Raw genomic sequence first — 13,029 nt, forward strand, 5'->3', positions numbered from 1 at the left:
AGGTCATTTTATTCTTCAAACCCCAAGCACTATAAGCTCATCATCACAGGAAACAGTCAGGTGAAACTTCTTTGAACTGCTGCTGACATAGTTGCATCCCTTTTCAAGTAAGGAGACCAAAACTGCACAATGTACTCCTGACATGACCGTACCAAGTCCTGTAAGACCCTTATTGTGTACAGCTGCAAAATAGCTTGCCTACTTTTCTATTCCATTTTCCTTGCGATAAACACTGATGTTCTATGTGCCTTCCTTAGGACTTGGTGTACCTGCATAGAAACTTCTGGAATCAAAAGTACAAGGACACCCAAATCCCTTTATTTGCATAGAATCCCTACATTGTAGAAACAGGCATTTATTCTGCATAGTCCTCTCCATTTAAGTAGTCTTTTTTAAAAAGCAAATTAAGAACTAAGTGATTAAATCTGCGATGCCGAGCCAGGCAATATGTTGTAACTGCAAGATGTGGGAGCTGGTGGACACATTGTGGTTAATTGTGACTATTTCTGTAGCAAAACACATGTTGGCTGCTTGAGAAATTCCAGCTTAGAGTTGATGAGCTGGAGTTACACTCCTTCGAAAAACTACCTTGAATTTGGTGAGTTGTCAGGGACAGAAAGGTCTGGCGATGAGCAAGACAGGTACAGACATCCAAGGGGTAGCGTTAAAGGAGTTTTAGCCCTTGAACTTGTCTAACAGGTTTGAGATTCTTGCTCCCCGTATGGATGAGAATGGGGGTTCAAAGGAAAATGAGCAAAATGACTAAAGCACTGTGGTGCAAGAAGCTATTCATGAGTGGGCAGTGAAGAGAAATGTAGTTGTAATCTGGGATAGTATAGTCAGGGAAATACACATGGATCGAGAGTTTTGGAGGCTGTGTTGCCTGCCTGATGCCCAGGTTCAGGATATCTCATCTGCGCTGCAGAGGAACTTGGAGCAGGAGGGAAAAGATCCAATTGTCATGACCCACGTAGGCACCAACAATATAGGCAGAAAGAGGAAAGAAGTTCTACTGAGGGAAAATAAGCAAAGGCTAAATTAAAAAGCAGAACACAAAAAAGGTCATATTCTCTGAATTACCACCTGAGTGAGGAGCAAATTGGCACAGGGTCAACAAAGTTACAGAGGTAAACATGTGGCTCAAAGATTGGTGTGGGAGAAATGGATTAGAATTCAAGGGACATGAATCCGTACTGGGGAAGGAGAGAGTTGTTCCAATGGGATAGGTCCCATCACGATTCAAATGGAGCCTGAGTTCTGATGAAATCACATAATCAGGACTGTGGCCAGGGTTTTAAACTAAATGGTAAGGAGGGTGTTCAAGTTACATGGAAAATTAGGGAAAAGTTAAAAGGAAGGAGGGAGGGCTCAGAGGTTAATAAAGTTTCCAAAACAAGAAATAGGATAGAGAGTATGGAAAGGTCAGGAATCTGACTTCAGGCACAGTAAATAAGGGGATAACTGAGAATGGGAGCAGTTAATACAGAACTGATGGTATTGAACTTAAACACAGGCAGTATATGAAACAAGGTAAATGACCTTGTGGCACAGATTAAAATGGAGCGAGCAGTCTGATGTTATGGGTACCACAGAGATGCAGTTGCAAAGGGATCAGGGCTGGGAGCTAAGGATACACACCCGACCGAAAGGGCAGGCAGATGGGCAGAGGGACTGGATAGCCTTGTTAGCAAGAAATCAAACTAAATCAATAGTAAGCAGTGATATAGAGTTGGAAGGCATAGAATCTGTCTGGATAGAGCTGAGGAACTGCTCTATAAAAGATCCTGACGGGAATTGTGTATAGGTTTTCAAGCGGTAGTCAGGATGTGGGGAGAAAAATAAATCAGGAGATAGAAAAGGCATACAAGAAAGGCACCATTGCAATAATCATGGGGGACATCAATATGCAGGTGGACTGGGAAAATCGGATCTCAAGAAAAGGAATTCATGGAATGTCGACAAGTTTTTTTTCGAGCAGCTTGTGGTAGAGCTCATGAGATAACAGGCAATTCTGGATTTGGTGTTGTGTAATGAGGCAGACTTGATTAGGGAGCTTAAGGTGAAGGAACCCCTAGGGTCAGTGACCATAATAGAATTCACTCTCTGCAGTTTGAGAGGGAGAAGCTGGAATCAGATGTAATGATATTACAATTGAGTAAAGGTAACTGCAATGATGTGAGGGAAGAGCTGAACAGAGTTATAGAATTATACAGATTGGAAACAGACCCTTAGGTCCAATTTGTCCACACTGACTAAGTTTCAGAAACTAAACTAGCCGCATTTGCCTGCTTTTGGCCCATATCCCTCTCAACCTGTCAACATGTCTTTTAAATCTTGTAACTGTACCTACATCTACCACTCCCTCTGGCAGTTCACATGAGTGTATATGAGAGTAAGCTAACTAGCAATATAAAAGACAACCGCAAGATTTTTGTTTTAGACACTTAAACGATAAGAGAGAGGCAAGAGTGGACATTGGACCACTGAAAAATGAGGCTGGATAAGTAGCAATGGGGAACAAAGAAATGAAGAATGAACTGAATAGGTACTTTGCATCAGTTCTCACAGCAGAAAACACGAGCATCATACCAGAACTTCAACTTAGGGAGCAGAGGAGAGTATAGTAGCCATCACTAAGGATAAGATGCTGGGGAAATTAAAAGGTCCGAAGGTGGATAAATCACCCTTACACTCCAGCACTCTGAAAGGAGATAGCTGAAGAGATTGTATGCATTGGTGGTGATCTTTCAGAAATCACTAGAGCCAGGGAGAGTGCCAAAGGAGTGGAAAATGGCTAATGCAATGCCCTTGTTTAACAAGGGTGAGAGGCAGAAGACAGGAAACTACAGGCCAGTTAGCCTGACCTCGGTTATTGGAAAGATTTTAGAGTCCATTATTAAGGATGAGATTGTGGAGTACTTGGAAATGTGTGGTAAAATAGGGCTGAGTCAGCATGGCTTCGTCAAGGGGAGGTCATATCTGACAAAACTATTCAAATTCTTTGACGTGGTAATGAGTCAGTTAGACAAAGGAGAGCCAGTGGGCATGGCCTATTTTGATTTCTAGAAGACCTTTGCACAGGAGGCTGCTAAATAAGGTAAGAGCCCATGGTGTAAGAGGCAAGGTACAGGCTTAGATAGAGGATTGCCTGACTGGCAGAAGGCAGATATGGAAATAATGGGGTCTTTTTCAGGAAGGCAGCCAGTGACTCATGGAGTTTTGCAGGGGGACCACAACTTCTCACATTATAGATTAATGAACCGGACAAAGGAAGTGAGGGCATTATTGCTCAGTTTGCAGATGGCACAAAGATATGTGAAGGGACAGGTTGTGTTGAAGTAGCAGGCAGACTGCAGAAAGACTGCCAATAAGTTGAAAGATAGAATATAGTGTGGGGAAGTGTGAGGTTTTGCACTTTAGTAGCAAGACTAGAGGTCTGACTATTTTCTAAATGGGGAAAGGCTTCGAAAATCTGAAGCACAAGAGGACTTGAGTCTTAGTTCAGGACTCTCAAGGTTAACATGCAGGTTTACTTGGTAGTTGGAATGCAATGTAATATTCATTTCAAGAGGGCTAAAATCCAAGAGCAGCAATGTACTGCTGAGGCTGTATTAGGCTCTGGTCAGACGTCATTTGGAATATAAGCAAAAATGAGAACTGGTGAAGGGCTTTTGCCAGAAATGTTGATTTTCCTGCTCCTCGGATGCTGCCTGACCTGCTGTGCTTTTCCAGCACCACTCTAATCTAAACTCATTTGGAATATGGTGAGCAATTTTGGGTCCTATACCCAAATGAGGATGTGCTGGCCATGAAGGGGGTTCAAAGGTGGTTTACAAGAATGATCATGGGGATGAAGACTTTATCACATGAAGAATGGTTGAGTACTTTGGGTCTGCACTCAATGATATGCAGAAGGATGAGGGGGGACTCAGTAAAACTTATAGAAAATCAAGAAATCTGGATGGAGAAGATGTTTCCACTTGTAAGAGGAGGGTCTGACAGCACAGCTTCAGATCGAAAAGACAGCCCTTTAGAACGAAGATGAGGAGGAATTGCTTCAGCCAGAGGGTGGTTAATCTGTGGAACTCATTGCCGCAGAAGGCTGTGGATGCCAAATCATTGAGTGTAATTAAGGCATAAATATTTATTATTGATTTGGAGATGCCGGTGTTGGACTGGGGTGTACAAAGTTTAAAATCACACAACACCAGGTTATAGTCCAACAGGTTTAATTGGAAGCACAAATTTGGACTTGCAGAGTTACATTGTACTTTGCTCAAAACCTGCATGAATTCATGTAAAACTCCGTTATCTCACTTTTTAGATTAGAATCAATCTAAACACCATGGCATAGACAGAGAACACAGGGGGCCAACACCTCCAACATATTGTCTAGCTAACACCAATTGTTACAGTTATCCTGAGAATGCAACTTTTAAAAAAAGGTTTTGTGATTTACACATGAAAGAAGTGAAACTATCATGGTATTCAAACAGATGAAAGACTCAACAGACAATCAAGGTATTTTTTAATGTATAATTTCAGTTACATCACACTGTAAATTTTTGCTATAAATTCTGTGCCTTACAATTGTGTACTCCACAATCACCTGGTGAAGGAGCGGCGCTCCGAAAGCTAGTGTGCTTCCAATTAAACCTGTTGGAATATAACCTGGTGTTGTGTGATTTTTATATTTATTATTATTATTGATTATTAAGAGCATCAAGGATTGGGGTTGAAGACAGGCGATTGTGGTTGTAAAACACATCAGCTACGATTGAATGGCAGGGAAGACACGATGGGCTGAATGGCCTAGCTCTGTTCCTATATCCTGTCATCCAAGTTACAAGACACTCATTGTATGCACTGTTTACACTGTTACTTGTTCAACCAGTGGGGGAATTGCTACAGACAAGCTGGAGCCAGGGGACCTATACAAAAGGAGATTCAGCTGGCAACCAGCAGCGAATTGGTCTATGGTTGACACCAAAGGCTCTGCCTGGCAATAACTATGTGACTGCTTCCTGGTAGCCGAACAGCTTGAGAGATAGGTGAAAGGTCACTGGACTTGAAATGTTAACTCTGATTTCTCTCCATAGATACTCTTAGACTTGTTTAGTTCTCTAACAATTTTTCCTGTCGTTTGCTTCAGATATTTTATTTATCGGAGTGCGAATTTTGGGTCAGAAATCATTAGGCCTCTAAGAAGGAAGGAAACGTCTTTATCTCTGCAGTAAAAAAGAACATCTCAAGCCTGGAGAAAGCCAGTTTATTTCCCCTCATAAGTTGCTGTAAGCTGTGGTTTTTCAACCAATAAGCCAGAGACTTTACAAGTGTGAACAAATTGCCCCATGCTTCCTGCAGCAAGTGAAAGTACGTGGAGAAGGAAAACTAAGAAGCAGCAAGTCTAACAAGCAAAAAGGTTTATCGCACTGAACTGAACTGTGTGGACAGGGATCACTGAACTGCTTTCCCATTTCTCCCCTCCACCTGTAACACCCTTTGTTTTTGTCAATATATGTGCATAGAGGGAGAGTTTTATAAAGTTAGCGCTATGGTTTATATTTGTCCACCAACAGCTAGAGTCTATTTATTTGTAATGGTAAATAGTAAAATTAATAGTAACAACAGCCACACAAATGATTAATGTGATATAAAAGGTATCAATCTGAAAGCCGTATTTTCCAACTGGTAGACCACATCAAACAACATGTCGTGTTGACTGCTCACAGTTGGCAGCATGCTGTTTGTGCTAAACCAGCTAATGCTTGCAAACCTCAGAAAAATATATTTACCATTAGATGTGATTCTACTCCTGGAAATCATTTATTAAGAAGTTCAGACTATGCTACTAATTATAGCAGAAACCAACTTAAGTGTTAGCTGAACCTGCGTGATGCATTTGCATATGCTCAAAGATAAATATGTAAATACTTAGGACCCTGTTTTATGTTTTTTTTTTCACAATACAATCCCTTGGCAACATTCTGACCAATCAGAATTTACCTCCCTGGACTGTGAATTAAGACTGACAGTTAACTGTTATTACTTTGTCTTTATGACAATAATGGCTCAACCCATTAGCTCCCTCTTCTCATTCTCTATAAAATGCTAACTGGGTTTCCAAGCCTGTTTTCTCACATCCTAGTTCTGATGAGTGCAAGATGAAAAGCTTCTACTTCTAGTCTCCTTTTAGCCATGCTTAAGTTCTGGATTAGCAAGCTTCTTAAAGGAGGAGGCAGAAACATAAATATTTAAGAGTGAAATTTCAGAGCTTCAAGTCTAAACCTACTATAGACCAATGGTACAGAATTCTCACTGGGAATGCAAAGAAGTCCAGAATTGGAGTTTGCAGAGATCTGTGGATTGATCATGCTTGAGCAAGTTGCTACAATCTGCTAACCAAGCATCTCAAAAGAGAAGAAGTTTTAAAAATCAAGCGATTTAATATGTGAATGGAATGTTGCTTTTAAGAGAAAAATCAAAACATATGCCAACATGGTAAAGAATTGTTTGTTTGGAGGAAGTCTTCAGAAGACTCTCAGAACTTTTAGTTACTTATGATAAAGACATAACTTTAAATATATGCTTAATGTCTTATGTTAAAGCTGTGTAGTATCCAAATGAAGGTAGCATCTGGCATCCCATCTGATCCTGTCAGTTATCCATTCAGATTAGTTTGGCCACCTAAACAATGGATTATGATTTGACAGTGATCACTGAGACTATTCAGCTCCGAGGTGACCAGTGCAGCTAAATTCTGTGCTGCTGTGACCTAATTTTTACAGAACTATTTTCCTCATTTGTTTCCAATAATAAAGAGAGCTGAGGGGGTGATTCGATGATGCAAGAATCACTGTTCAACTGTGGAATTAAAATGAAGACATCATTAGTTTCACCAAGCATTGCTCTAATTTTGTGTGTGCGGGTGCACTGACCTACCAAGTGATGGCGTTGGTCATAAACATGTCCAATAAAAAACTTGTCCTGAAATCTTTCGGACCACTGAGAAAATTCCTAACCATATGGGTTATGGCATAATATCTTTTTAAGTATAATGCTAAAATGTTTATTTTACTTTGAAATAAAGTGAACAAAGAAGCAGAAAGCTTTGCACTTATATAACACCTTTCACAACCCAAAGATTTTTCAAATGCTTTAAATTTAGAAGTATAATGTCACTGCTGCAATATAGGAAATGTGTCAGCTAATTTGTGTATAGTATGCTCCACATACAACAATCTGATAAGGAGAAGGTAATATGTTTTTAATGATATTGACTGAGGGATAAATATTGACCAGGTCATCAGAGATAACTGCTCGCTCCTCTTTGAATTTATGCTGTCAGACGTCTACACCCACCTGAGGGCAGGGCATTGGCTTATGTCTCATCTGAAGTATGTAACTCTGACAATGTAGCAAACCATTAGTTCCCTGAAGTATTTATTTAACTCTTTAAGAGTGAGGCTTTAATCTATAGCCATCTGACTCAGTTATGAGGGCTACCAATTGCATCCAGGCTAACGTAACACATGGAAGCAAAATGCATTCACTGAAAGACTGTGCATGTTTAGTATCAAGTCATTTGTATTATCACCAGCACCAATAAAATCAGTAACTCACGGATTCCAGCCCAAATCCTGAGGATTAACAAATAAAATGCCTGCTCTGGAAACAGTGGCCGGTGTAGCTGTTTTTAAATGGCTTACTTCAAACAAAAGCCGCATGGAAGGATTAAGTGGAATACGTTCATTGCTGGCAAGTGTCAAGACCTGCATACAAATGTCAAACAACAAATTATTCAACAACATTATTACATATTCTAAAATTTACAAAATAACAAAATAATTAAATCACTTTACTTACATTTTACAAATGAAAAACACTACAATTATCATACTTTCAAAACAAATTGATGAATTATTAACCAAAAAGATGAGCTGTGGAAACCTGTGAAAGAAAATGTCAAAGAAAAATTCACCTTCTCAAGATTCTGAGAATGGAGGAGCAAATTTATCATAAGATGAAAATAATTTTTAAAAATGTTTATCTTTAGTCAGTGCGTGATCGTCTAGGAGGTTAGATTGCCTCCTCATTGTAGAATCTATTCAATTTCATTCTATCAATGGAATGACATTAGGGGAATTCTAAAATGAACAAATGGTATAAATTGCCATGGGGTGAAATCAAATCTTTATCCCTTACACCTTCAATGGCTGGAGTGACGGCTGGTAAAGGAATTCTGGACTTTACATTAGGCTCCTAAACATTAGATGGAAGGAATTATTGTTGAATTTATACAAGTCATCAGTTAGATCACTGATAGGGTATTGCTTGCAGGTCTGGCCAGTTCCAAAAAGGCTTTTAGAAACATAGAAAGAGTACTCCAAAGAATCTTTCATAAAAATGAGAGGTTACGATAATAAGGATTGGCATGAAAAATAGGGGCTTTGTTCACCAAAGTAACGCTTAAAAAATTCATACGCAAAAAATGAAAGAACTGCAGATGCTAGAAATCAGAAACAAAAACAAAAACAGAAATTGCTAAAAAACTTATCAGGTCTGCCTGCATCTGCAGAGAGAAATCAGAATTAGCATTTTTGGTCCAGTGACCCTTCTTTAGAACTGCAGTTCTGAGGAAAATTTCAGAAGAGGATTGGCCAAAGCAGAAACAAATAGGATACTCGGAAAGATTGCAATTAAAAAAAAGAGGATTGGAGTCTGTGACAACAATACTGCACATCAGATTTTTCCAGTCAAGTAGCAGAATTGTTGGAAAGTCTTTCTTACATTTGTTGCAATGTTCTAGTCTTGGAATTACTTGACTAAGTCAAGAATTTTGATGAGAAACCTACATTCTTGGAGGACCCATAGCAATGAAGGAACAGTGGAGATTTGTGGGCGGCACGGTGGCACAGTGGTTAGCACTGTTGCCTCACAGCGCCAGAGACCCGGGTTCAATTCCCGCCTCAGGCGACTGACTGTGTGGAGTTTGCACGTTCTCCCCGTGTCTGCGTGGGTTTCCTCCGGGTGCTCCGGTTTCCTCCCACCATCCAAAGATGTGCAGGGTCAGGTGAATTGGCCATACTAAATTGCCCGTAGTGTTAGGTAAGGGGTAAATGTAGGGGTATGGGTGGGTTTCACTTCGGCGGGTCGGTGTGGACTTGTTGGGCCGAAGGGCCTGTTTCCACACTGTAAGTAATCTAATCTAATCTAATTTGTTATTGTGGAGCTGGTAAATTTTAAAAGCAGCAGCTGGACTGTAGCAGCTGCTGGACAGACTTACAACAGATGAAAGAGTGTGGACTGAATCTCACAAAAAATCTGCTAGGTGCCATTTTTGTTGAGTTTCATGAATGGTTTCTCTCTGTGCGGCCTACTGCGTTCTCTCATGTATCATCCCAAACTCACTTCCATAACTAGGAACTGCACTGGTAATGGCACCCTGTTCATCTAATGCTAGTCCAATTCTCCCATACGCTGTAGGCTGAAGTACTAACCACTGTCTGGATATCCTGGGGTGCCCCATGCAATATTTTAAAAGGTTGTTGTGCACCTTGAAGAACACTGACAGCATGGAGCTGCCTGAAACAGCTTGAGACATTTGCCTTTAACAAGGCAGATTCTGGGCGATTGGTGGCCCACTTTACAGACAGGGACCTGGAGGTCCTGGTTAGTAATATGGTGTAAAGAGGGTTGTCCTCCTCCCCACAATGGACAGAAGAGGCCAAAACAGCTGGCCCAGATCAGTATGGTAACACCATCTGGAGAAATGCCCACCAATGCCGCAAAGAACATGACCTTCTCCATCCTATCAGGTTAAATGTCACCATGCTACATGCACTGGCAAGGGTGCTTTCCATACACCATCCCAACACCAACTCAGATACTGACACCTCATTAGGTACTTGAGCTGGATAAGAGCTGGGAGTGCTTGGGTACATTAATGGCCATGAGTAAGACACCCCAGCTCAAGTGACACTCAGAGTATTGTCTGAGAATATGCACCTGCTCAGATCCAGGAAGGAGATGACCCCATGGCATCAGCAATTGTACAGAGGAGAGGAGAAACAGACAAGTTTGTCAGGGACATTGGGCAACCTGCACAAAGCTGCACGACAGCAGCAATACCATTGGAACCTGGCTGCCTGAGGCATGCAAGTATCTACCAGTAGTGAGCTTGAGATTCCCAATATCCCTGTCACCTTGCTATTGTAGCTGAGTACAAATTGCCAGAGTGATTGAATGCAGGCTCTGCGCACATATCCAGCAGGGAGTGCTGGAGCTGCTTTTCATAGCTGCCACCATTACCCGAATGCATTTTGTATGTTATGATCTGCCTGTACTGCACACAAAACAAACTTTTCACCTTATCACAGTACATGTGACAATAATAAATCAAAGCAAATCAAGAAGCCGGTCTCCCTTAATTTGACTGAGAACTGCTACCTTTAAACTTGATGGCATGACTATATGCTTGAAACACATGCAGAGTGTATACTAGTTCAAATCATGACCTGGGTGCCTGTGTAAACCTGGGTGCCTGTGTAGCACCAGTACCATGAGAGATGCCGATGCACTCCTCAGTGGAGTGCAGAAGTGTACTCTAAGTGGATTATAAATGTTTTGGTGAGGTTGATATACCAACATCCACGGACATATGCAGACAGTGACTCAGAGTGCTCTGAGATGTTGGTGACTGGTGTCCAAAAATGGAGGTCAAGAGAAGTGAGCAGTGAGCTGTAGTCACCGTGTACTCACTCTTGAGTTTCATATAAACAGTTCTTAGTATCTGGGAAGAATGGGCACCTACATATTAATGACGCAAGATTAGGTAGCAATGAGGATGACAATGACTCATAATCCATGCAAATAAAAAACTCCACACTCACTATCAAGAATCTTGTCTCACCATCCAATTTTCCAATTGGTTGGAAAATGAACTTTTGACCTGCGTCAGGATGTCCTTGCTGGACATTTCACATATTTGTTCCCAGTTTTTCACCATGGCCTGTTGTTCAGGGTCGAGAGTGTTGTGCTGGAAAAGCACAGCAGGTCAAGCAGCATCTGAGGAGCTAGAGAATCAATGTTTTGGGCATAAGCCTTTCATCAGGAGTGCTGTTCAGAGACTGGGAAGATCTGCCAAAAAGAATGTGATCTGGGAAGATCGGTCTTTGAAAGAAATTAGTTAGTTTTATCCACCAAAATGTGGAATGCAAATCATGATGCAGAAATTCAACTATTATATTGTAGGAAGTCTGGGGATTGTCTGCATCTTAGGCAAAAAGTGTGGCGCTGGAAAAGCACAGCAGGTCAGACAGCATCTGAGGAGCAGGCGAGTCGATGTTTTGGGCACAAGCCCTTCATCAGGAATGTGTGAGCGGCCCAAGAGGGCTGAGAAATAAATAGGAGGGGTCTGAGGCTAGGTGGGGGGACATAGCTAGGAAGGCAGAGGTGGATGTGGGTGGGGGGTGATGGTGATAGGTTGGAACGGAGGGTGGAGCGGAGAGGTGGGTAAGAACAATGCAATCTAGTGGAAGCAGAAATTTCGATGATGTCAGGAAGTTTGAAAACACCATTTTTCATAAGGAGTCACTGCATATTTACAATTTCCAGATGAAAATGTAACATGAATTCAGAGATTAGTAGTTGACATAAAATTGGAATATATTTATACATACACCTAGGCATCAGCAGGATCAAAGCTCTTGATAGAGTCCTGAGAACAGAGGATATAGTGGAGGTGATGGAATAAAACTTGGTCTTGTCCCAAAACAGTGAATGGCACAGGAAAAGAGACCCTTTGCCTTCATCAAGATAAGAATGGGAGCAGAATAATTGAATTTAAGGTTCTTGAAAGCATAATCAATTGTGAATTTAAACATGAAACAAAAGATCGTTAAGTTTGGATACTGCAGAATTAATTAGGACATCCATGTGGTGGGAGTGATTCTACAACAGAGCAACATGCATCTATGATTTTGGACTCATTAGATCAATATTTTTGGATAAGTGCCCACCATGAGCATACAGGACGTTCTGGTAACAACACGAGTTTCGTCAACACGAATTGGCTATAACATGATTGATGAATTGCGGACAGTGCTTAGATAATGCAAACTTTCTACTGAACAGGTGTAATGATTTTCTACAGTGATCTTCTACAATGTGATTTTCTATAGCACAGGGTTGCAGAGGGAACGCAACTGCTGCGTTAGAACAGAATGACCTGTATCGATATTTTGTAACAGTCACTTGCACATTCTGTAATTAAAGCACTAACTACCTTATTATCATCCATAACTGTGTTTAGTGATTCAATCCACATGGGATCTATATCACCATCCAGCACAATCCATTTTGGACCATCATGTGTTACATTGGCTTGCTCTCTCATAATATAAGAGAAAAGACCTGTGACCAAAAGAAACAGCAAATATCAAAGGTTTATTGAAACTAACATTTTTTTAACCTATCAACAAATTACTATGTGCATCCGAAAAGAGTACAATGTCCATTTCAATGTTTCCCCATGGCTTCGTGAATAATTTCACTGTACTCAGTAATGGAGCATTGAGCTATATAGAGCAGGATGGTTTGTGCGAAGCAAACAAATTTCCACTTAGGTTACATTACAGATGCCACAATTAGTCAAAGGGCCTCTCAGCCAGGGAACAGAACACAGATCTTGCTCCTGATGACGAACCATCAATACCTCTCATACGAGGTGCAGAACTACACAGGGGCAAAGGAGTTGATTGGGCAAATTTAAGTGGCAGTGCTCAAAATTAAAGAAAATCATTAGATCAGGTTGGGATGGAACTCAAGTTATTGAAGTAAGTAGGCGTGCTTTTGCCTATAACCTTTAAACACTCCTTCAGTATGGGAATAGTGACAGAGGACTGCATATGTTACATCCCATTTAAAACAAGGAAAAGTGATAAACCAACAGTTCACTGGCACAACAGCCTTGATTGATTGATTGAGTAGTTTTCAAACCATGTCTTTGTCAATAACCCTGACTTCAGT

General features: G+C 40.9%; 1 protein-coding gene across 4 annotated transcripts in view; it reads right to left on the reverse strand.

Moving 5' to 3' along the window:
- LOC122550241 (dynein axonemal heavy chain 11-like) overlaps positions 1-13,029 on the reverse strand; it is a 286,822-nt gene that overhangs the window by 247,685 nt on the left and 26,108 nt on the right. For 3 of the 4 annotated variants that reach the window (XM_043690997.2, XM_087987074.1, XM_087987075.1), the window contains exons 10-11: positions 12,287-12,414; positions 7,624-7,772 (exon numbers count right to left, since the gene is read on the reverse strand). In XM_043690997.2, the coding sequence (XP_043546932.2) occupies positions 7,624-7,772; positions 12,287-12,414 (277 nt within the window). Of the gene's footprint in view, positions 1-7,623; positions 7,773-12,286; positions 12,415-13,029 lie in introns of those variants that run through there. The other variant, XM_087987076.1, reaches the window with a different exon arrangement.

This window comes from Chiloscyllium plagiosum, unplaced genomic scaffold, assembly GCF_037043375.1.
Source record: "Chiloscyllium plagiosum isolate Xiang-an unplaced genomic scaffold, Cpla_swu_hap1 HiC_scaffold_5, whole genome shotgun sequence".
Taxonomy (NCBI): domain Eukaryota; kingdom Metazoa; phylum Chordata; class Chondrichthyes; order Orectolobiformes; family Hemiscylliidae; genus Chiloscyllium; species Chiloscyllium plagiosum.